At 40.1% G+C, this 26,002-nt stretch overlaps 1 protein-coding gene and 1 long non-coding RNA gene across 2 annotated transcripts; one reads left to right on the plus strand and one right to left on the minus strand.

The window, feature by feature from the left end:
* Positions 1-2,839: 2,839 nt before the first annotated feature.
* On the minus strand, positions 2,840-16,133 carry TMEM132B (transmembrane protein 132B). Its single transcript, XM_075168148.1, has 4 exons — positions 15,918-16,133; positions 7,684-7,957; positions 6,116-6,307; positions 2,840-4,845 (listed from the first exon to the last, which is right to left on the minus strand). The coding sequence occupies exons 1-4, from the start codon at positions 16,079-16,081 to the stop codon at positions 3,691-3,693; spliced, it is 1,785 nt and encodes a 594-aa protein (XP_075024249.1). The 5' UTR covers positions 16,082-16,133; the 3' UTR covers positions 2,840-3,690.
* LOC142090369 (uncharacterized) lies at positions 16,096-22,240 on the plus strand. The gene is made up of 3 exons (XR_012676513.1): positions 16,096-16,223; positions 16,724-16,837; positions 22,080-22,240. It is a non-coding gene; the product is annotated as an uncharacterized LOC142090369 (long non-coding RNA).
* The last annotated feature ends 3,762 nt before the right edge of the window (positions 22,241-26,002 follow it).

Raw genomic sequence — 26,002 nt, forward strand, 5'->3', positions numbered from 1 at the left:
GGGCACTTACTGAAGCATAATTCTAATTAATCTGTCAGTATAGTTTCTATTTTCTTTTTTAGACAATTCTAGCTTCCTGCATACATACATACACATTGCGCCTTTTGATCATTTGGCTACCTTTGCTTTGTAATCTCAAAAGCAGAGATTCTTTTATCAACGTATAAATGCTGTTCATTTAACAGCAAAGCGGAATATTATATATTCCATTAATAAAAGACTTTATTTTAAAAGAATCATTGAAAAAAAATTAGGTGAATCAGAAAATTGTGGGTTTTAAAAATAATTTTAAATTAAATTACTTACATTTAAAGTATGTCATCATTTTGAAACTAAAATTTGAGATATTTCATTTAAAAAGGACCAATCATCTCAGAGCTGTATTTTGCATCAAATATATTCATATAAATTCTTTTCCTTTCGATTTTATGAGAAGTAGCATAAGCGCTTAAGCCAGCATAAATCCAGAACAACTCCACTTTATTGGTGTTATCCCAGTTTTACTGAAAATAGAATTCTCTCTTCCCCCTTCTTTTGTTTTTCGTATTGCCATTTTTCCATGAAAGACCTTTCATGTAACAACAAGTGATGTAAAACAAAAAGAAAGGTTATATGACTATGCAGTTGTAGATTTCCCCCCCCCCATTGCCAGATTTGGGGAGGGGTCTTTTTGTGGACGGCTGTATCCAATTCCATTGTTTAGCTGACTGATCACCAGTAGTGGCCGTCCTCCTTTCTAACGGGCTGTATTTGTAATTTCACTTTGGGATAGATATGTGTATGATGCCTATGACTCCAAAAGTCATGACTCTAAAGAAGCCCCGCATTCAGCACCAAGCCACCTAAGAACTTCATTGAAGAACTTCACGACCACGCTGACAGATACTGTACCGAGCTAGGGCTTCACCACCCCACGGTAAATAGAACACAGACCCCAGTTACGTCTCAGTTTCTACTCCAGAGTGTATTTTCGATACATGCTCAGTGAAACACTAGAACGGAAGTATTTCTAGTCCAACACTAACAGTCCTGGAACCCTGCATTTATAACTGTCTTCAGCAGCAATATCTGAAAGCACAGGGGTTTGCAAGCCGCATGGCAAGTAAATGCTGAAAAAAGCCTGAGGTGTCCTTTGGTGGCTTCTAGCGATGTCCACACTGCATGTAGGACTGTCCTTCCTCCACACACTAGCGTGCAGCCTGAACGTACAGCTGCTTGTAGGTACTATGGACAACCTGGGATTAGACCTCGGGTACAAGTTCAGGGACACAACAATATGACCATAGAGAGGCACCCTGACGTAGTGATCCTCAGTCTTTCAAGCCATAGCCCTTGAAGGGAAATTTGCTGAACAAGTCAGTCAAGCTGTTGACCTCCGTTACCTATTAATGAGCGAGAAGAGCCGCTAAGCACACCTGTAGGTCCCTTGGCACTACCTGTGGCACTGACTAGGGACGGAGTTCAGCATCTGCTGGTGTACTTAGCAGAACTGGGGCCACAGCAAAGAAATGGGTCATGGAGTCCAGGACACTGCTGTGAGATCGTAGTTTCACTGGTAAACTTGGTGATAGGCATTCATGAAAACAGCTGTGCTGTTCCCCTCTGCAACTACCATCAGCAAGTTGTTTCCTCTGATTTCAAGACTAAATTTATTTGTGGTTGATTTATACTCAATTACTCTTGTGCAAACAATATGCTTGGTTTATGGTTGGGCCAAATACAAAATAACATGTTGAGAAGAGATGTTAAGTTCTAAAAAGGGATTTTTTTATGTTGTTGGTAATAAGGATCATAGCAGGAGTTAATATTTCCTTACAAGGTCTGGATCATTTAAAGAAGAGAGAACATTTGTTAAACAACCCAAGATTTCATCTGACGCACAAATGCTGCATCCCTTATGAAACAGAAGCAACTCTGTGGTCTATTATTTTATCTACTTAAAATTAGATTATAACAGATGCCATCCCCTCACTACGCAGTGCAGTGCCAGCAAACATAAGTCTCTAATCACTTATATAAGCCTTGTGTCCTCACTTTCTATTCTCGCCATTAAAATTGTCATATTTTGCAGCAGTTATATTAAACATGTTCCTAGTTGTGAATTAGAACCCAAATGCAGAAATTCCCATAGTTAAGGCTGTCTGGTCTGTTCTAATATCAGAACTGAATTATAATATTCAAATCCTATCTTGATCTACCTAAAAGATGGGAATTACGGTATGTAAGGCAGTTGTAATTTAGATCTTGTGTTTACTGCACAGGATCCATCACCAGAACATGTGCTTTATTGTTTTTCTTAAGTATTATGTAGATTCAGGTTTTTTTCTAACTGTAATTTTCAACTTATTTCAGTCATCCTTCAGTAAAAAAATAACTGTAATGCATGTGAAATGGCAGCTTTGAATCTCCAGCATGTTTTCCTTGCTAAAATTGGGAATAGTCACTTTATAAAGTACCCAGTATGTCTTTTCTTTCGTTCTTCCTTTTTTAATGAAACATGGTGTAAAGTTTTTCTCTTTAACGGCCTTATGGTCAGAGATGTTTTAGACAAGGTCTGGGGCATTAGCCGTTGAGCATGGAATTCTTTGTCCTGCTAAATTCTACCATCAATGTATTAATTAGTACAGAGTAACAGTGACTCCAAGCCTTTGCTTATTTGCTAGGAAATTTCCTTCCTATTCTATGCATTTCAATACCACGTTTGACTTTCTCATTCTGGTAATAATGTGTATTGTCAACCAAGCTGCTGTTTCAGCAAAGCATTTTCCTTTGAAGTATGTGCTGTTTTGTTGCAGGTTACTTTTTCATGTTAGCAATGACAAAAGTAAACCCAGGGCTACTCCTTGGTTTTTATTTTCCAGGGTTTATTATTGTATTTACAGTTCCCTGTAAGAAGATACAACCCTTTCCCAGTAAGAGTTCTAACACCTTTCTATGTTTAAAATACTAACAACCCATATACCCATATGGAAAGGACAAAGATAATCAGTGATGACGGAGGTATCTCTAGGGGGGCTGATGCAGATGAATAGAAAACTTAAATCATTATAAATATTACTGTACTACACTTTGGTACAACCGAAAAAAAAACCCTTCAAAGAAAATATTTAATGTTCCCTAAGTCAAATAAAATTCATAAACAACACGAAAAGAAATTAACCACATGGGGGTTTTTATATCTGTAAAAAATAATACGACTACTTGGCTGTATTGCACATAGGCAATAAAATTAGATTCATTCAGATCCCTTTTAATGTAAGCCTTGTTTCAGGCTGTAAGTAAGAAATGTCCACTGTGCTTTACGAAGGACGACGACTAGAAAAATCAATGCAAACAAATATCCCTTTCTTTTCTGATTTACCATTTATCATGAGAGATGACAAACAAATGAAGTCTCCTCTGAGTCTGAGCGTAGTTGTATTAGCATTTTGCTAGTACCAGGCAGTATACAAAAACAGCCATCGTGTGTGACACCTCCAACACCTGCAGGTAGCTGTTTTAGGGGCACATCCTGGTTTGTGGTGAAACAGGTTTAACTCAGCCAGCCTCTTGTACCTGCTCAGTGATATCAGGTTATCCTCTTGGTAACTCCAAGGTTGGACTGTCTTGTTCCTATTGCTGACTGGACTGACTGCTCCACCATCCGTAAACAGAAGGCATAAAGGTGATTACAAACATAAGAAAGTAGTTTTACATATTGTCTTGCAGTCTTTCCATATAGTCCCTAAGTTCCTTGGAATCACCAAGATTCATATCTTGGCATACCCATTTAATATTATCATCACTGTCAAATAGAATTGAATTGGTGTAGGGGCCTCCATCCTCCGGCAGTATTGTTGTATATGAAGTGAACTTTACTCGCTTCTGCTTTGGCCCAGAAGGATTTATAGGTTCACTTTTAACTTCTTTTTCACAAAGGTACTCAGAAGATCTGAGGATATGATTATGAAGAGTCTTCTGAGAACTCCCATTAAGGAGAAAGTTGCTTTCTTCAAACTGCATTCCTCTGTCGATCATGGTAGTGCACTCCTCTGAGGGGAGCGAAATGTCAACTGGATTTTCCAGCAGTTCAACCTCATTTCCAAGCCAGACCCAATCATGGGAATGGGGGATGTTGCCCTGCTCACTCACAGCAAACCTTTTATGCCTGTACTTCCAAGCAAATGCCACACAGTTAATCAAAAAGACCAAGATTGCTAAGCAGAAAACACACAGCAGGGCATACATGCCAATCTCCAGATCTGTTAATCCTCTTGAAGTCAATGTGAGATCACTGGGATTGTTCTCTCCTGGTATTTCTCCTTGCGCAGGGAAACCTGTGAAGGCAGTTGGGTTATTTTGGAGCTGGCCATCCTCCAGGGACTCCTGATCAATGGGAGATATGAAAGTTGTGCTTTTGTTTCCATTGTCCTCATGACTGGACATGTCCTCATGGTTTTTGGACCATTCTTGTGCTGTCCTCTCTTGTTCTGCAGGTTTCTCTATAGAATTGCTTGCATGGCTCTTTAAATCTCTATCCACATCATCAATGTCATTAGTGCTTCCTTTTTGGTCAGAATCTTTTTGACCAAACTTCACTTTGACACTTCCTTTCCCAACAGCCAGAATGCTCTTCCGCTTAGTCTTCTGACATGGCTCACTGATGACCATTTCAATTTTAATCAAAGGTCCTTGCCCATCCCCTTCTGCCACTACCCCAGGCCATTTGGACTGAAGGTTTTGGTGTGCAGACACTACCATCTCATCCAGTGAAGTGATGGTGATTGAGAAGTCCTTGGAGTCATAGATATCTAATGGTGTCACTGACCCATCACTGAACAAAATCCAAGCACTGACTATGGCTTCCTGGGGGGAGAGAGGATAAAAAGAAGAATGTGTGAAAGGTAAGAACGCACATATCAGACGGTTGCTTCGTTAAGTCTGTTCGACATTGGCAAAATAAATACACAGTTTAACTTTGGTTTATTTTGTCTTTTAAAAAAAGAATATCAAAATGTCTGCTCTGCTTCTCATTTTCTTCTTGCAGATTTGTGTTCTCTAGACCACTTAGGCATTTATCTTATCTTCAGGAACTATCAAAGACACAGTCATCTAAATTTAATAAAAGGTGCTGACAAAAAAAATTAACAATTCTTCGTTACAGTCTGAAGTGAGAAGCCTGTTTTGAATGCCTGGGCCCCATGATGAAAATAATCATATTTCCAAAGTCCAGGTTAATTAATTTTATAAAGAACCTATCATGGGGAATTTCTGTGATACTGCTGTTCTAATGCCATATTTAATACAAGGTGCAGAGCTGTTCATGTGTCGGAATGGTGATCCCATTCAGGTTGTTGAAACAAACTAGGTTAAAAACACATCTCAATGCAATACTTTAAATTTTCTATCATGCTTTCAAATATACAAGATTATGTGAAATATACAAAAGTGATTGTAGTAGTTTCTAGGAACTATAGAAACACTCACAAACCCACCATTTTTTAACGATGTTTTGACCAAACCAATTTGTCTTCTTATTGCAAATTTCTAGTGCTAACAAGATAGTTACACTTTCCCTAGTGATATAAAGTCTCAATTCTACGATAAATACAATAAAAAAGATACATGTAATTTATTCTGTGGTCTCACCGAAAGCTATTTAATTCCTCAGATTATATGATTCAAAGTAAGCACAAATTCATCAGATTGATGAAAACTTCTGTACATGCAGCCAAAAGGTCCTTTTGGCTGAACTGATTTTGTGAGACTATTGAGGCGTGGGGTCTCTACCTCTGCTTACAAAGCTAAGCTGTATTTACCTACAGAAAAAGTGTCTTGAGTGGCATGTACATGCTTTCTACAGCAGTATGCATGCAGAGACATGTCCATCACTCTCCCTGTGCTGCGCAGGTCTCCGAACTAGTTCTGAAGAGTTTAATGGTCATTCTGTATGGGTGTTTGCACCTGTAGGAGTTGGTCAGTAAGATGAACAGCCTTTACTATGTGAAGTTACTGCTTTTCACAAAGTCATACATTATAAATGCTGTCCAAAATTTACAGCAAGCAGCTTTTCCCTAGCTTCTGACAAAGCACAGTAAACAAATAAATTAATTCTATATACTATTTTGGATCATACCTGTTTCGGAGTACGAAGGATATCGTATGCAGAGGTGGTAGAAACGATAGCTCTCTTATTTCCTTTGCTGATTTGTAAGGAGAGGGACAAGCCTGAAACTAGTTGTACTCCTAGATCTGTAATGGTTACACGGTCATCTAGAACTATCACTGTCTTCTCTGCCAAGATGGAATCGGAAAGAGGTGACAGAACCTTGAAAGAGAAAGCAAACGCCTTGCATGAAACAGCAACTAACTGTGTTGTAAAGCAAGATTAATCTCTAATCGGCATAACACTTCGGATTAATCTTGGGTTTGTCACATCCATGTATAAGCTATAATTGATGTTTCCCCCAAGACATTACACTCATTTGCTGCTAAATTACTTTATTTACAAAAATAATTTAATAAAACACCCAATCACTTCAAAATTGCAGCTTCATCTCAACAATGGAGTATAGATTAAATTGAATTGATTTGTTTTTTAAAAAAAAAAGTCGTTTTTGTGTGGTCTATAAAACCTCCTATGAATGCAGTATAGCACAAGACATAGTGTAAGACACTGATTAACGCTGAAACTCAATAAGGGAATAAGTAAGTGTACAAAGCCTGGCTGATAGGAACTTGGCCTGCTGCCTTTATAGGGACAGAGGACCTGAATGAAATGAAAGTGAGATTTGCAAAAGGACTTTGAAAATCCCACTGGGGGCCTGTCTGCATTTTTCAATGCCAAAATAGTCCTGTCAGTTACTAAGACCTTGTTTCTAACATGCTCAGAAGGAGATAATCATCTTCCTACTGATGCCAGAAACAGCTGTTCAAGCCCCAAATGTTTGAGGTGCGATTTGTCTAAACTAACATGAGAAATCTACAGTGTAGCTACCTGCATCGGAGCTAGCTGCCTTCTGCTCTTTTATAGTTGCTGGAGTGAAAGAGACTTTTTAAGGGCAGAAATCCCTTGACCTCTTTGTGATGTTTGTTTTAGGCTGAAAGGAGCTGACCCCTAAAAGTACCTGTTCCTTTGTGTTGACTGCAAAGGAACCTTAGTGTGACTGGAACATTCCGGATGTTTGCAGTTAATAAGAAGAGCCCCGATGTTTGTATTCCTTTATTTTGATTAAGAAATATGCATGAAGTTAGATAGAGAGACAGGTGGTAAACGTGAACACTCTGAAAGATTTCTGAAGATTATTTTTGTGTTTCATTTTGTGAACATAAAGGGACTAATTTTTCAAAGATGTTTAAGCATACAAAGATGCATGTTGATCTTTGATAAAATTTCCTAACAGTTAGGTTCATAAGGTCCCACTGAAATTAAAAGAAGCTAGTTGTGTGCATCCTGTAACCTGTTTCACTGTTCAGAAAATCTCACTGTGTTGCTAGTCACATTAACATGAATAAATCCCTTCGGAAGTTTCACCTAAAAGTATTTTATGGAAGTGACAAATAGCAAAAATGAAAACCCATTCAAACTTCCTTTTTTTAGCTTGTTTTTTTCTGAGAGCAATTAATTTTATAAGCTAACTAGCTCTTGTGTCTGTACATCCAGAACTCTGTCTACGGAAGCTGCAGATACATCTTAGGCTGTACCTGGACCGTGGTGATGCCGTGCTCACGACCAACCAGAACTCGGCCATCTTGAAGCTTAGCAATCTTGGGTTCTTCTACCTTCATGAAATCGGTCACAAGGTCAGTGATGTCAAACTGCCACTCAGAGCCTAGCATATAGGTCAAGTGGCCTCCAAACTCGGAGGATTCAGCTACAAACTGCGTGAGGACTCGCACCATGGCATGCTGATACTGGAGGGTACAACCTCTTCCTTTTTTCTCATCATCCTCTTCGTCCTCACTGTCACGGGTAGGCCTGTAAATAGATCCAGGTTTGTTACCTGCATTGCCATGATCTCCCTACAACACTGCAGAGCTTCAGTCGCATGGTATTTTCAATTAGATTAATGTTATCATCATCTGCTGCTGTGCAAGAAATAGGAAACCCACATTTTGGATGTGTAGGTTACTAAAGCTGGGTGAGATGCTTGTACAGCTTTTTTGTGCTGTACAATTTAAAAGCTACTGTCACTTCTGTTAGTGAATTCTTTGTTTGAGTGGGACCTCCCAGCAACTTGAAAATATGTCTGCCATTGCTGAGATTGCAGTGGAACCACCACTTGTTCACCGTGTCTCCAAGCGGCAATCAAATCTTGCTAAGGAAAGCAGCGTGAAATGTTTATGAGAGGACAGTTCTGGAACAACCCCCTGCAGCAGCTCAGCAGGGATGGAAGAAGATGTTTTAGCATCCTTTCCTCCACCTTTGCCCGTAACATTTGTATCACTTTGCTCATCTCTTCAAAACTATTGTAACGTATTCAGGATTCCCTGCTTAGGTCCCTTCTGCTGCCCCACCTTTTCCCACATCTCTCTCTCATAGGTTCAGTAAGCCCTCCGCATTTGAGAAATATACCATGATTTCACCTTAAATCTCATACAGTTCATGCATGTGTCTAGTATATTTAGTCATGTAATGACTACATGGGGCTTCCGAAAAACCAAGTTAGGCACTTAAGTTACCACTTGGGACTTCAGTTACTCAGATTACACATGCCAGACTGGTGAGACTACCAGTCACCCCAGAGAAACAACTGCAGCATTAGACACACTTTCTTTAACATTTTCTAACTATCTGTCCCCCTTGCAAAATATTACCCGTGACAATATAACAGCTTTCCATAAGCCTTATATAAGGCATCACAGTGATTTGTACATGATGGTAGCGCTGTCACACCTCACAGAATTTTATCTGGTTTAAAACCCAGTTTCCCATCAATTCTTTTTTTTCCTTGATATTGTTTATTCCTTGGGACCAACACAGGATTCTTTTATCTCTTTCAAGTCAGGTATTAAGCACTAGGTGGTCACATTTTTACTCATTATGCTTCCATGCTGTGGAATTCATTGCTTAGAAATAATTTGCCTTCCTCCTTTACTTATTTATTCAGCCTGAAGCCACTTCTATAGCAAGGGTGGGAAATATGGGATAAGCCTCTTATTTTTCACAGTATTTTGGGAAGTAGTTTTGTCTTTACTGTGTTCCTTTATCTTCTCCTTTGAAATACCAGCTATGAAAAACTATTATAAAACAGAATTGCTTTGGTTATAAATTGTTTTATGACAAAGTTGGCAAACAGTAAGCTGAAAACGTATCTAAGAAAAGCCCTTATGCTCTTCAAAATGATAGAAAGTCCTGGTGTTACAGAATCGAATACACTCAAAATACATTTTCAATGCATCAATTGTTAGCTGAATATATATATTCAGCCTCAAGTAAATGGTATTTCGTACGGCCTTTTTGGTTTTGTGTGTGTAAAACAACAGTGTCCATCATTAGTTGCTGAATGAAACATCATTGAATAGCCACTGAATTGTTAAGGAAACAACAGGATCCTAAAATAGGATTTACATTACACAAAGAAATTAGTCTTACAGAATTAGACTAGCTGGGTATTTTAGGGAAATTTTCAGTTGTTCTCTCCTTCCCAATACAAGTGCCAATCTGGACTATGAACTGAAGCCAGCCAGTCAGCAAAACAGCCGCAAGGAAAGTACTGGAAGGGGGAACATTCGTAGAGCTTACGTGACCCATGCCTATTTAGATGGCTTTTGGCTTTATAATGCTATAAAAGAGTTAATGAACTCCTTAACGTTCGCACTTCCAATTTATTCCTGTGTTCTGACGCTCTTCAGCTCATCTTAACCATAAGCCAGATCTGAATAATCTCAGACTTCGGGAAAACCAGGTTTAGCTCTGAGATTCCGGGATTTGACCCTCTTTTAGTAACTGTGCAGAATTGGAGAAGAATGCGCAGGAGCTATTCAGGTAAGAAGTACTTACGGGATTTTGGGGAAAAGAGCCACAGAACCAGTGGGAACCAGTTTTCTTATGGGAAAAGAGACACAGAGACAGTGTTCTGTGGCTTGAAGAAAAATGTTCACATGTTCAACATTCACGCTGACTTAATTTTTTTTACAGAACTCTGGTTTCTGTTTCTGTTACATAACCAGATGTTTTACTCAGGTCCCATATGTTCATATTTATTTCTGCGCTCATTTATTTCTACTTCCACTGTCTAAAACTTTAGACTACTGGACTGTTCAAGAGGAAATATATTCAAAACAACTTTCAGAGAAAGAATTGTTCAACCCTAGTCCCGTACAGCTCAGAAACGTGAATTGTGGGAAGAATGACCAGAGATGAGGAGTGTTGCATAAGGGCACAGAGCGAGCACTCCTGCCCTTATTACCAGGCTTTAGACTGTATGGGCAGCCAGTACTACCAATCAAAAACAGATGATGCAAGTCCAACTCTTTCCGTGTGGTATCTCTAACAAACAAAGGTAAGGGCTCCATTTTGCTACAAAAACATTTATAGATGTTTGTATCTGTATCTCTCTCCTTAGAAATACATGGTTTCTATTGCATGCAAATGTGGAACTGAAAAGCATCTCTAAACCATGGAATGGGCAAGGCACTTTCTTATGTCAGTGCAAAGTAAAAAGAGAGACGTTTGAATTTTCAGTACAAGCTTTGCAAGTCTGCTTTTACCAGGTACCAACTCAAGTTCGTACTTTTTTTTAAGGAAAAGATATCCATTTCCACTTCAAAGCCACAAATCCATGTTTCAGTTAGTAAATCGGAGCATTTCAGTGTTTTGTCTCTATGGGCCCAACAAAATGTTTGAGATCCATTGAATTGCATAGTTCCCTTTAGAGTCTTAAACTTCTTGTTACAGTGTTTTCAGTAGGCTTAAAATCCTTCATTAAGCAGTGAGCTCATTTTCTTTTTAAGACATGTCCTCATGAATATAAGCTATTGCTGCATATTTTGCTTTTTCCCCCCTTGGTCATCTCTGAGGTTAGCTCTGGATATTTCTCAGAATCCTTCTTATCCTATTTCTTGCTGCTTTGTAAACTTGCTTGGAAGATTTTTTGCTTTTCTGGAGTGAACCAAGGTTGCCAGAATTACATTTAATTTACATTTCACACAGAGAAAGCCTTTGCCAGAGAGCTGAGTTAAAACAGCAGCCCTGTTACAAGGGTGCCTGCTAGCACTGATCTAATCAGTGATTTGTCAACTTTATATTATAGACGCTGTCTGTGAGCAGTTTAAGTATGTCTCTTTTAATTTGCACCACTCTCAAACCAGGCATCAAGTTCTTGGGCCAGATGCTAATTTTCTGTTAAAAAACCCCTAAAGAAATCAGTTTTGCTGGTTTTGAATTTGAAATCGTCATTAAAGAGAGTCATGTATTTAAAAAACATTTGCAACATCCCTAATTGAAAAAAAATTCTATTTCAGATACAAAATACAAGCCACTAGAAGTTGATGTAGTGGAAGCTACAGAAATAAGTTGCACGTAGCTCCACTCACAGTTCAAGACGAAATGCAATTTGGTACCTTTATGGATCTTGAAAATACAGTCTACCTATTAACAAAAATCCATATGGCCTTATCTCCATAGGACATTAAAGTCAGTTAACTAAAGGAGTGAATTTACAGCGTGTTCAAGCTTTGTGCGGATGTTGTTATTCACAAATTGAATGGTTTGACTCCAGTTTCACTTAATTCGCTTTGAAGTGAATTTATTTCTGAGTGGCAGCACTCACACAGAGGTTTAACTAAAGCAGTTTATTTTTTTCTTCATTTAACTTACTTTCCTGCTTTTGTCTCTAGTACTAGACAGGACCAAAGTAGAGCTACCACCTAGTTAACTATTAGTTCAACAGACTGCCATTGATAACTGTTTCGTAGGTTTTGAAGGTTTATGCTACTCGGAGGTTTGCAGTCACCATGACTTAGCGATGGCTTTATCAGCTGTTGTTCAGTAAGGCCAGATACCGGTAAAAGTCCAGTAGACTATGTGCCTGACGCTGAAGCATATGCTGGAGTCATACTGTGTGATGTCTGCCTCCCTGGGAGCCTCGTGAAAACAATGTGCTATCCCAGTTGCAAATATTTACTTAAATTAAATTTCCAGCTTGTTCTGAGAGACTTTAGCCATGCAATTCCTATTAATGCAAGCTGAAGCCACACATCCCATGTAAATGTATGTGCCTAGAGCTAGTGCAGGAACTTCAGGAAGGTGGCAATTATTTTGCAGATGCATGAGGAATCAAAATAAATGTTCTTGTTAGACCAGCAGAGTCTGCCTGGACCTCTTCTACACTCTAATATTTGACTTTAATTTAAATATACACCTTTCATTTGCTGAGATTGTGGGCTCTTCTGCAGCCCGTTGCAGGGATAGCGTTTCTGTCAGCCCGTGCTAGTTCGAGGACCGCATACCATGCATTAGTCATGAGCTGATCCATGGAGCTGACTTTGATCTGGAAAGGGAGGCTCTTCATATCTGCAGTAGCACACACCATAGATCAAGTTCTTCTCTGGATAATAAAGGTTTCCCGTATATTTACAGACTGATCTGATGAATTGTATTACTGCTCTTACATAGGGGAGACTATTTTTTTTCCAGTTTCTGGCATAAAAGCAGCCTGGTTTTTCTTTCTGTTCCTCTAGCAAGTTCCTGCTCTTACAGCAGTTCAGGTGAAAACTGTCACAGTTCAAACTGAGCGAGGTATGTGCCATTTGTAAAATTTTTGTAAAGACCCTGTCTTTTTCATTACTTTGTGGAAATTATTCAAAACATTAAGTAAGCAAACATGTCTGTAATCACATGTATTTTACAATTACAAACATGTCAGGGTTTATAGGGAGAAGCAATACATTTCATTAGATCAACAAACATCATTGGAAAGAACAGATGTGATTTGGGGCATATAAACACTTTTTCAGGTCTGAAATAGAAGCAGCAATATTCAGATGAAGAACAGCCACGCTGAGGAAGTAGCTTCACAAGCGTTTCTTTTGTCGACAGCACCAATAAAAACATGTAAAAGGTTATTGTAAACCCAGTTACGTTTTGGCATCTGGCTCAGCCCCTCAGACAACTGAACCAGCACAGCCATGCTGAGCATGTGGGAACGAGGCAGCGGGGGAGCAAGAGGAGCTGAAGGAATGTTTGGAGGTTGCTGAAGTGTCTCTGCACAATCCCTGTAAGAAATGCTCAAAAATTTTACCTTCTGTTTATTGATTAATTACTTTATAGTAATGTTCAATTCTTGCTGAGAAGACAAGGGAGTGGTGTGAAGATACCAACCCTAGTGGACAGGAGGAGAGTAGAAAACTGTTTTGTCTGTGGTGAGGTGAGGAATGAAGAAGACACATTACAATCCTTCCATAACTAAACCTGAGTGACATAGTTTCAGTTGACCTGTGGGCCATGTGCGGCTGAACCTGAAAGTCCCTGTTGGCAGGGACTTTTGAAAGAGTTAGATGCCCTCTTCTTTTCAAATTAGTTTCCTTTAAGGATAGATATCAAAAACCTTATGGAAACTGCAGATACTGGCTCTTACATGAAAATGAAGTTGAAGCAATACAATGCTATGGCTACCACACCTGCTGGGAAATGCTTGGATTTTTTTTTTTTTTTGAGAAGATTAAAGCACTCTCCTCTCTCTTTCAAACCTATTCTCAAGTATCACACAAGACAACCTTCTCACTGTACAGCCCTAACACTGTATTATGCATACCAGGAGGGCACTGTGCAGAATTACAGGCTGAACCATTGTTTAGAATAAGCAAATGTGGCCTTCTGGCTGTATCACTGAATGAGGATTCAGGAAACCAACCTGTAGTCCAAATGTCTTGTGTGCTTCAGGTCACCATTTAAAACTCATCATAAAAACTCCCCCACGTTTAGGATATTGGGAAACATGTAGCTATGAAGGAGATGGAGGTATAAGCAGATTAAAAATTGAAGAGGGGGAAAAAAAAAAAAGCCACTAAATCTCAGGTAAAACCCATCCAAATATAAAAATAGAGGAAATGTAAAAACCTAGTGTACAAAGTAAATGTCAGAGTGAGCACAACTAATGCTAGTCCTAGATTGCCTATTGATTTAGAATACCCCCCTCCAAAGTTAAAAAAAATCCACGTGAATGTTCCATAAAACAAGAGATAATTTATTTCTAGTTGAAACCTTTCCCGTTCACACGGGCATGGACTGCTGACACACAATGTCATAAACTACCAGCTGCGATTCTGGGGAATGATACAGTGTCCATACTTTCTCTTTCACCCTTCACGGAAAATGCTTGCTGAAGATGTGCCAGCAGTTCAGATGCAATCTGAGCAGCAGCAAACTCGCACCGCTTGCCAGCTTGCAGACTCTCAGACCATTATCTTTATTTCAGCTGGCCAAATAAATCAGAACTAGACACCACGGGGTAAATTTCCAGCACTGTGTGTAATGGGTTTAAAGTCAGAATGTCCACGACCGTTAACCACAGTTGAATGTCTAACTTACTGAGCTTGCTGCTAAAAGTTTACTCCTATAATAAACATCAACAGCCTAATCCTGCAGCCATTTACTCAGCAAAATCCCCACTGGTTTTAGTAGGAGCTGCGCCTAAGGGAGTGTTACAGCACTAGGCACTTTACAGACAGAAGAAGGGAAGTTAAGTGAAGCTTCAACCAGCCGGCATATGTTCACTTCATTCGTCACCTAGCACATCTCTCTCTTCTACAAATGGCAACTTTGCCTTTATCACTGAAGCAAACACACAAATTTCTCTCGTGCCAGATCCTCATCACCTCTTCTGTCATAGCCAGAAAAAATGTCCACATAGCCAAGAGGTAAGTCAGTCCACTTCTTTGGAGCTCATTACCTGAGTATCCCGTAAATTGTGTCCTATTACCCTTAGTTTTATGCCCTCATAAAGTGTTAGATAATTCTACTCCGCTGCTGTCTGTTTGGGCTCTTTAAGGCTCTTCAATAGCTGAGATGTTCTCCTGGGCAAAGCGAGTGCTTTAGCTAGAACTGCCACAGTGTTTAGCACTACAGTTACTGCTGCCAGAAATGCTTTTTCACTGTATTATAAATTTGAGCTGGTGTCATGCCTTGTTCTCCAGCAGTATTTTTCAACTTAGCCTGAAATCCACCAATATAACAGTGTTCCTGGAAATTTTTAATCATGCAGATTGTCGAAATGATGGTTATTCTACAATTGGTATTTCAATAGGGATGAATAGAACAGAGCTCAAAATCCCTGCCCCCTCCCCCCCCTTTTTTTTCCCCATACACATTTGTCCTGGTGAAATCTGTTCATCCAAATATAGTCTTCAATAGGAGCATAAGTGGTTTTCTTGCCTAATTCCGATCTACTAAATAATACTTCAGCCAGGTCTGCTGTTGAGTGCATCTGTACAAAGACTGACTAATCATCCGAAGTCATAGAATCATAGAATACTTTGGGGTGGAAGGGACCTTTAAAGATCACCTAGTCCAACCGCCCTGCCAGTGCCCAGTGACCTGGCTCCCTCCCTGGCCCTATTTTATTTAGCACTGTAGACAGAAACTTAAGCACTGGCAGTGCTGAGTAGCACACACACACGATGTTACATACAGGATGGGAGACGTCCAGGTTCTTTTCCTCACCTTTGCACATCAGAGTGTATGATACAATTTCCTGAGATTGTGTGGAATTGATTAATGTTCCAGGCAAAGCCACTGACTTTTAAACTATGTAGATCAGGATAAAATGTAGCCCACTGATACCGTTGTTGGATGTTATAATGAAGGCTAAGACAGACTGTAAAGCTAATTTTAAACAGGAGCATGTAGATTCTGAGAAATACTCTAAAAATTTGTTGTGTTCTAAAATCAGAGGCCCTGGGCACGTATCTGGGCTGTGCCAATGCTGTAAGCATACCTTTTATTGGAGGTGACGGGTATCCTCCAGCCTTTGATCTGGCTAAGCTCTGTATCAGAGATCTCTATCTGCAGTGGGAGCCGTGGAACCCAAACCGTCACTTCTAATTGGGTGGTAAAATGCTGGTAAGTGAAGTTAACAATGGTATCCACTTTGCTTTTCATTTCCTTGCCATTAACGAAGATGGAGTCACATCTGTCAGAAACCTTAAAAAAAAAAAAAAAAAAAAGATTAATTAGGACATGAATAAAAGTTCCTGAGAAAGCACGAGGAATGATACATCAGTCCAAAGACAACACTGCTAATGTGAGTCATGCATATTATATTTTCAGTTTTCTAATTAATAGCAAACAGTGATAAATGGACCCCAGGGAAACAGTTCTGCTTTCCCCAATGGGTACTCCTCAAACTACAGAAATAATTTAATGATGTTATATAACCTATGTGAATCTTTTATACTAGGCAAATTAAACTCTTCATGAATCAAACTCCATGTGCATCTAAGTTTATGTTTACAACTTGCTTAAAGAACCTGGAAAAAATGGGGCCATATGTTAGTAAGAAAAAGACTGACTCAGAACCATAAAACAGAATCCTTTCCTTTTTCCTTGAGCGCTGTATTGCTGAAAGACAAAGACCCCCTTATGGCTCATGAGCAGAAGTGCAGCAGAAGCATTAATTTTTAGAACTTCTCACTAATTGTTTTAGCAAAATATATTCATAGTTGCTCTGTGTCATTATATGAAATTACTGCCAAAACTGGCCCGTGGGCTCTATACTACAACTCATCTACCCTCTTGTCTCAGGGATCCTTTGGCACAAAATCGAGGTCCTGAGCACAGATCCCATTTATACAAAGAACATGGTGTAACAACGCATTTGATCTGCATCCTGGAAAGACAGAACTCCTTCTTCATGAGGTAGGTTTTTTTTAATATATTTATGAACATGTGTGTGTGTACTTTTAGATTATATATACACACACATTTAGATTAATGTATAATATGTTTATATTATATGTATATATGTGTATATATGTACATGTTCTTGTATCTATATACAGGTTTGCATTCAGGTTTGCAGGAAGCGGGAGAGGTGATAAGTCTCCAACGGAGTCCATGTACTGTGGTTTTAATCTTTTAAAACCATGGCTTATGAGATGTAGTTGTGTTACTGAAATGGGCTTTGTTCTCCTGTCAGGACTGTTCTGTTGTATAATGCATTGGGACGCAGAGCTGAAGGGATTCTGGCTAAGCCAGCGATTAAGTTCTGGTTTACTGGAGTTACTGAGATAACCCATGTAGACTTCAGTGGGGAATATGCTGAAACACAGGTTGATTTTGCTCTGCAAGCCTCAAATCTTTTCTGATATTAACAAGAATTAGGGGTTACTGAGCCAAGAAAAATTACAGAAATTGTGTAGCAGCCTTTTTTTTTTGGTCAAAGGCAGTCCTCACATATGACTGAAATTAAGTTTGTCCTGCTTTAAATCTCATACGGAATAACATCGTTTTTCTCTTGAGTTCTAACGTGGTATATTGCTGTTAGATGGATAGTACCTGAGTTCTACCATCATATGGAGCACATTTAAGTAACAAGATTTTGCCTAAATGGCTCTCATAATGCTTTTAAGATTTATAGGCCACTTGCCTAAGAATCAGCTACTTCAGAAGCAAAAGAATACAAGCAACATTTATGCAGGTCATTCAGTGACAAGTTTCATTTCCAGAATTATTATGACAACACTGAAAATTATAGCAACTCTCAAGCCAAGCACAGAATGAGAAACATTTGGGAAACATTGTGCCAGTTGATCTGTTGGTACATATCCTCTGAACATTGACCATATCCAATGACTGTTTCACACTTAGTGAGACCACCCAGCCAAACTTTTCAGATTGTCCCTTTTACAACATCACTGTACAACTAACGTCATTCTTCTGTACTGCTTATTATTAGGTAATAGCTTTGCTAAAAATACTGTCAAGTACCTTGAGATTCTTGTTAGGAAAGCTCACGGTCCAATGTTTTTCTCTTCATATGCAATACCCGTATATAAAGTAAAAGAGCTGCACTTCCACGTTTGCTATTTTCAAGTCAGCTTCTCAGATCCTAATCCATGTACTGAAACTACAATCAATTACTTTTTTACAAAGGGACTAAGCCAGGTTGTGAGGGATTGGGCAAAGGAAACTAAGTCACTCTTCTGGAGAGAATACTCCTTCTACATAAATGCTTAATGAGTACAAGAATTAAAAAAAAAAATACACCTAGCTATCTGATAAAGAGCTTAAAATGGACTCCAGGCTCAGGAGTACCACAAATCAGATGGAGCATACTCAGAATCTTTGTTTCCCCCTCATAATGTGTCACAAGTGTCTCTGGAAAGTTTAAGCACATTAATCAAGCCCATTAATTGAATGAGCAGTTGAGATTCTAAATCATAAAGCCTACATCTAGGGAGTTTTGTGAGAATTAATACAAGACAGACATAATTAAGAAAACTCAAAGAGGGAGGGATAAACATCAAGACCAGATCAGGGGAATAACTAATATCTGACATGACAGCGGCTAATATTTTAGATTCTCTTCTTGCTGCTTAAAATGTTCTTGTCTTGTCAGCAGGCAAGAAAAGTGCTAAATTAGGGAACTGAAAGATGGACTTTAATTGTAGCTGTAAAAATATCAGGCTAGGCTTACAAATTTCATAGATTATATGTCTAGACAGAGACATTCAGTCATTTATATACTGACTGAGGGGTAAATATAAATCAGTGCATATAACTATGCTATAGAAGTTCAGTGGCCTTGTGTAGAGTTCAGAGTTCATGTTTCACTTAAGTGTATCTTCCAGAAAGTAATCTGGAGAAAACTTAGAGAGACATTATTGTTGTTTCAGTTCTCTATCTCAAATTTTGGTTTACTCTATTAGGTACAAGCAAACCAAAGAATTTAAAGGAAAATCAAGTTTGTGCAAATCAGGGTGAAAACCTTCAGCAGTCAGGTGAACCCAGCTGAACCCCGTGATGAAGTATGTGAAACCATGACCACTGTTAACCATTCAGGCTAGGCTAAAGCTCACCTGAAGAAGCCTCTCTTACACTCATATGCATTTAATTACTGCCATGTTTCATGCACTACACCTTACAGCACTTGTCACTTGAAAGTAGATTTGGTTCATCTGAAGGAAACAAGAACCTTGAGCATGTATAGAAAATGCCCAGCACTCCTATTTCACTTGGGATCTACTAGAGACCCAGGACAAAGAATTAATTCCATCCAGGTCTCAGATGAGAGCTGTGATTTCATGCTAACAGCACTCTGACACTCCTGCAAAGTGAAGAGGGAATGAGAAACACACGTTGAGCTTTGGGGACTCGGTGATGGCTGTATTCTCTGGCCGATGGCCTACAGCAAATGTTCCCCTTCACTTTCTCCCCTTTTAAGTCTGCTCCATACTTTTCTAGTCATACTCTGCTTGCCAGAAGTGACTCGTGGTGCTGCTGGAAGGGGAACTCGTGTGACCTGCTGCTGGAGTTTGGGGAGTGCATGCCTGTTTACATCAGAAAGCGCTCAGGTTCGCCGGGGGGCAAGCTCTGACGCAGCAGGGAGACACAGGCAGAGTTACATTAGCAGGTGACTTAACGCACCGATTTCTTTTGAGCTGCTGGTTCTGAGGGAACAAAGAGGGAAAATGCAGTTAAATCTCTCCTGCAAACACTACACAGTGAGAAGACATAGCAAAAACTTAGAATGCCATCCTCTCATCTAAAATGCACAGAGCAAGCCTGTTTAAAACAGTCTGTCACCATCCATTATCAGCTGCCTGACAAAATCAGAAAGTGTTATTTGTGACAGTTTGCAACCAGGAGGGCAGGACGGCCAGCGATGTGCTCTGGTATGCAGGTCAAGAGAAAGAGAGCTGCAATTAACCTCTCTGGGCTTTGAAGCAGGTGGTTGGCTCCAATCCCCACAAGTAATTGTAAAAAGCACAATTTGCCCTGTACAGCCTGTCACAGCCTCCTCGTTCTAGACTAATCCAGTACAAAAGTAGCTAGTGGTCCAAAAGAGTAATTGGGAAACTACTGGATGGTCAGGTCAGCAAAGGTTTACACACCCTTTGGGTGAACAGGTAAAACAGAGGGAATGTGAACCGACAAGAAAACAAATAATGCCTGCTGCATGGTTCATCTTTACATGCAGGTTTGATTCCAAAGCTCATGCCTTACCCTCAGCTTGCAGGTCATTTTGTAAGGAGACCGAATGAGCTAGATGTAACAGAAAACAGTCGCAATCCTTGTGGCTGTTAATCACTCAGAAGTTTTTTGGTTAAACAAGACCTTGCTGCTGAATGCCTGCACTCTCTTGTGTGGGAGGAGAGAGCAAGATGGCTTCAGGGGAGGCCTGCCACGTGGGCATCTCCAGTCAGCAGCACTTGAGGGCTTTCCCAGCTCATTCCTCATCTCCAAGTTCATCTTTTTTCACCTTCAGACATACACTTCTCACTGATATTTACAGGAATGGTGTGTGCGCACACAGCTGTGTATGAACATGTATAATGAATTTGAAAGGGAAAACTACTACCCAAAGGAATTAATTCTGTTTATATATGAAGCAACACTGACTAAATGGATGTAAGAGTGGTACCAAGTACAATGCCAAACTGTCCTACGGCACTTTTCATCTGGGGATTTTTGACACACAAAACCCGAAAGGATGGTGGTATTTTTACAACCCATTTATAGAAGAGGAAACTGAGGTACATGCAGTGCGTATCAGAATTGGGTCTAACACACAGTCTTTTCAGCTGAGGGCTACAGCCATTCGGTTATCCAGTCAGGTCCCCAAATGATTTAATTTTGAAGTTCAAATTCACCTTTGAAAAGAGGTCCTTTTTACACTTACTTTTAAAAGAGCCTTCACCAGTACTTCAGCAGAACTGGCCTTTACAAGAAGAGTTTTTTTGCCTGGAGTCAAGATCTACTGGCATTTAAAAATACTTAATGGGACGGATGTGCGGAGTTCTTCAGTTTTGTAACCCTGGTTTTTCAACAGCAAAACCCAACCTTATTTTCCAATCCCTGCCTGAGACGATGCTACTTCTGACATCCAGCACACGAGGCAGAGCCCAGAACACGGTATGGCTGCAGCCGCCTAAGTCCTCTGCAAACAGGCCCACCCACCACTGGTCTCGGGAGCCAGTGCTCTTGTAGAAGAAGAGGTAGGAATGACAGACCGGCAAATTGCGGAGGTCAGAGGCACAGTGCTGCTTTGTAGTAAATGTGTAAGGGATGCAAAGTCTCATTATTGTGGCTGAGGCTATAAAGAGAACAAGTGTAACATGACTTTAAAGTGAATGCTGCCTACAGTAAATGGCTCATTCTCATAATAATCTTAAAACTGTAATTTTGTGGTATTTCCTGAATGCCGCCTTTTCCACCTTTTCTGCGGCATTGTTCCTGGCATTGTCTTGTTAGCCCATTAGGAAGGACTTGCTGAGCTACTTCAAACCCTTACGCTGTGTGTTTTTCTTCTGCCTCTTGCATCTTTTTATATGGCCACAGCATGGCTGTATCAGGTTTTTTCCTGGTTTGGATTATTTTGTATTTTATTTTTATTATTGCTACGTGTTTGCTTTAGAAGCACAGTCTGAAATCACTTCCTCAGCCTGAGGAATCTGGCTTAGTGTTTGGGTAATAGTTGAAAACAAAAAGAAGGCTTATTCTTCTTCCTGTCCTCTTCTTTCTCCCTCTTTCAAACAGCTACTGACCTCTGTGCCTTCCCTGGCTCCTGTCCACTTCTGCACTATGCGCTGCCTGAAGCCATTGCTGGAGTCTCTCCTAACCAACAAAGGGATGGAAAGATATGCCTCATGTCTTGAGACAAATAAACAAACAAAGGGTTTTCCCAAACCCTTTTCAGCTAAGAAATGCTGTTTTCATTTAAATTCAGAATCACGCCTGATAGTAGTCTAGAAAATGTCAGACTTGACATTTTGTTGTATGTTACATCATGACATAATTATCCTAGTGCACAATATTTGCCCATATGCACGTGTCAAGTGATAACATAAAAGTAGACATTTTCATCGGATTTGATTTCCCTAATTGGCCAAGGTTGAATTACAGTTCTGCCCCAGAACAACCTATTGTCTCCTTTCAGGCTTGTGTGGCAGAGTCACCCTGTGCTGTTAACTGCACGCACACCCTGCAAAGCACTTCTGGGCCCATCTGTGAGACTCGTGTTTTTCCTGCACGGGCGGCAGCCCTGCTGTGTGGGACTCCTGCGGCGACAAGTTGTAACGTCCACCAGGACCCAGCGAGGTGAGAAGCACCCTGTGAGGAGGAGACGCTGTCCTTGCTTCTGACACCCATGCAGCAACGCAGCGCAGCTTCCAAAGCAGTCCTTGCATTGTATGTATCAAAGCGTTGTGTGCGGCCCGCTAGGCTTAACAATGCATTTATTTCAGCCTCTTCCAGAAGCAGGGATTTTTCTATGCAGTTAATTCTGGCAATAGTTCTGCTTCCCCCTGCCCCAGCTAATTATGTGTAGTGGGGTCTGCAGATACTGTCTCCAAGCAATTTGAGGCAAATGGTAGATTAAGAATATACAGAGTAAAGGATGGTAAATGAGATGATGCTGAAATTGAAACTAATGAAAACAGAAGTTTTATTCCCTTTTAATTTTAGACATGTGCAAAATAGTCTTGGAAGTGTCATTTTTGAAACATTCTTTTCACGTTAATTTGTTTTTATTGGCAAATCAGTTCTCCAAGTACTGTTCTCTGGAATAGCTGCTGTAGTTTCAGATATAAGTGTTGGCTATAGGAATCCCTCGAGATATATTCTAAGGTTTGTTTCCTACTTAGAAACAATAGCAAGAGTTTAAGTCAAGTATTCCCCATGCCATGTGTTCGATATGTGTTTGCTTTTCATCTTATCAGTGAATAATAATGTTACACGGAAAGGGTATACAAACTGCGTGATTCAATGCAGTCCAATACCTATACTTACAAATATGAATATAATGATTTTTCCCCCTGCTACTACCAGCTTTCACTGGAGAAAATGTAAAAAGTGAAATATGTCAAGATGAGCCTGAAGCATTTCCAATGCTCTTCATCTTAAGTAGTCTTAAATTGCAACATCTACCAAAAAGAAAACCACGTACTTTTACCCTGAAACAAGAGGTATCCCTAATCTTGTTTGGGGAAATCTGGATTGGAGCGGGCAAGTTTGTTCAGCCCCCACAACACTGTGGTATCCTGTAACAACAGGCCAGTCACATCATCGTCAGCAAGAATATTGCTGTGTTTGGGTCAGTTATTTTCAGATACAGATGCTCTTTTTTTAATTACCCAAAGTCTTGATCTTACAACTGCTGAAGTCAATCCAATTGAATTAAGTGGAGGATGATCAAGCATCAAAGGCCAGAGTTTCAGAGGTTAGCAGGCATTTAACCAGGTAGGTGGAGATTTCCAAAACCACAGGAACAAATCCATTGGGAAATCCAGGCCATTTTGAAATTACCATTTTGTAATGGTCATTCTTCCCAGTTTTATTGTTCTAAAGGACTGAGGTGGGAGATTCAAAACTCATGTCTGGGCTTCAAGTTTCTCTCGTTAGAGACAGAAGCACGATCTGACAGCCACTTGCTTTGAAAGTGAGGAGTTAGTGGGAGCCAGTTCAAGGCCCCTAAGAACAATCCCCATGGCTACAATGAGCCCCACAGAGAACATTACAGATGCAGATAATAACAATATCCATAGCTGTGTTTGCCAGGCTGGGCCTATTCTGAAGACTACTTATGGCAGCAGTACAAAATACAAACTGTAATTTATAGTCAGGTCTGAAATGTAATGACAAGGAGCTAGAAGCAAGATTGAAAGGAAAACCCTTTGTCCAGGAAAGCAAAGATTTGGAAAACCAGAGAATAAACTGAAGTGCTGTGTGTTCAAGAGACCAGAAAAACATCATGGCCTGAGCGACAGGCTTGTGGAGGGGATTATCAGTTACACAGATGCACAGAGCTCCACATGGACAACATGAAACCATTTTAATAGCAGCTCAGCAGCAATCAGCACAACAGAGTTAGTGATACCCTATTGTTTCATTGAAGAAGCCTCTGCTCATTTTCTCTGTAGATGTCACTATTTAACACTACTGATGAAGAGAAGCAGGATATTGGGGAAGGAGGGAGATGAGACTAGGTATAACTTGTAATGATGTGAATGGGTATGTGAAGTTTTAGAGTGTTTTTTTACTTTTTAACCCCCATTGAAATGCACTGAACTAGAGGGAAGGACAGCATGGAAGACATTAACATTTTGGTTTAACAATAGAGACAATTGCTGTGGCTTAGAAAAGGTGCAATGATCCATGAATGCACAATGAGAATTTAAAAACCTGCTGTACTGAATGAAGTGTGCACTATTCAAAAACTGTTGATCTATGCAAAATTATTAAACAACACATGAGATCTGCCAGGATTTCAGTCCCAGGTGCAGAGCAGCTGCTCTCATTCACTTTCCAGCATGCTGTGCAGGGGCGTTCCTGCTGGAGATGGTAAGTTTGGCAGGTGCACAGGTTGAAAGGGGAGGACCAAAGAAGGTGGGTGCGCTTTCAGACTGCAGCCTGCTGCTCGGCCTGACGTAATTCAGGCTCGGTAATAACTGCTGTGCATCCACAGCGGTGGTGCAGCTGCTAGGAAGGGCAGATGCTCTGGCGTTTTGTTCTTATTGATTATGTAGAGTGAATACTGAAAGTGATTGGGGGGCAGCTAATAGCAGTACATGGTGGCTGCCAAAATGTTTGCTGTTCCATATAGCAAGTTCCTTTACTAATCAGCTGAGCTTTTAGCTGCACTTTTTTGCTACAAAAATCAAGCTGAGGAATTCTGTCGGAATTAAAAGTTACTGTTTCTGCTCTCCCCACTGATTTATCATCACCATGTGCAGATTAAGAAAAAGAGATCATCTTCATTAGGTCAAATCAATGGCCGTATTAAGATGCTGGTGTCTTTGGAAGATAAGAGAATGCCTTTGACCGCAGTACCTGGAATAGAAGGTGGCTGGTCCATCAGGAGTGTCCCCTGCACAAGCATAAATGATGCTTGATACCAATAACTAAAAGATAGTGGTGGCTATGTTGCCATTGGTCTTAGCACAGATGTTTCTACAATCAGTTGGGAAACCAGATGGGACTCTACTTTGATGAGTGAAAGAAAAAAGGGACATAACTGGTAGGGAATACATGCCTTTTTTAGGTTTGATCCAACTCTCATTGAAGAAAATGAGAGACTTTCTACTGATTTACTGGCCTCAGACCAGGAGTTTTAAAGGATGTGAGGACTTCGCCGTCTATTGTAATGCAATGACAGCCACCTGTGACACAAGCTTGGAATAGGGAGATTTTTAGGCAGTGTTTTTTCAGAGGCTAAGTTCTTTGGTATATCATATTTCAAGTTGTTTGGACAAACTACAATTGTCTCTTAATAGAGCAGCAGTTCCACTGCCAGGATGCAGAAGAGCAGGTGCACATGAAACTTATCTCATGTGGATCAAGCTTATTTAAATCTCAGCACAGTTTGTGTTTGGGGAAAGCTTTAGGAACACTCTTTTTTTCATTCAACTACTTTTCTTGATAACGAGAACACATGGACCAGAGCTCAAAGCAGGATCTCCTGCTCTGTCCCATTCTTGCTCCATGAGTTTCTGTTTCTTTTAAGCAATCTCGTATGCAAGTCAGCATGGCTTCTACTTGCCTTGTCACCATGATGCAGTACCTCTCCGGCGCTAACATCCTTCCAGACAGGCATGCTTATCTCTAGACAGACATCTTCATTCTTTGCGCTGAGATAAAGGATCTCTCACCAGCACAAATTCTAAGCACATGCTTGTCTGAGGTAGCTTTTGCTTAAGTATTTGATCCTTAAACTTCTGCAGATTAGGCATTACCAACACTTTCTAGTTTAAGGTAAACATCCACAAGCTTCATATTCATCAGCTGGTATCCCTGAAGGGCTTAGGAGTTGTTTATCTGGTGAAACCCCAGCATATGGTGCCAGCTTGCTCTTGCACCAATTCT

Source organism: Calonectris borealis, chromosome 18 (assembly GCF_964195595.1).
Source record: "Calonectris borealis chromosome 18, bCalBor7.hap1.2, whole genome shotgun sequence".
NCBI lineage: Eukaryota > Metazoa > Chordata > Aves > Procellariiformes > Procellariidae > Calonectris > Calonectris borealis.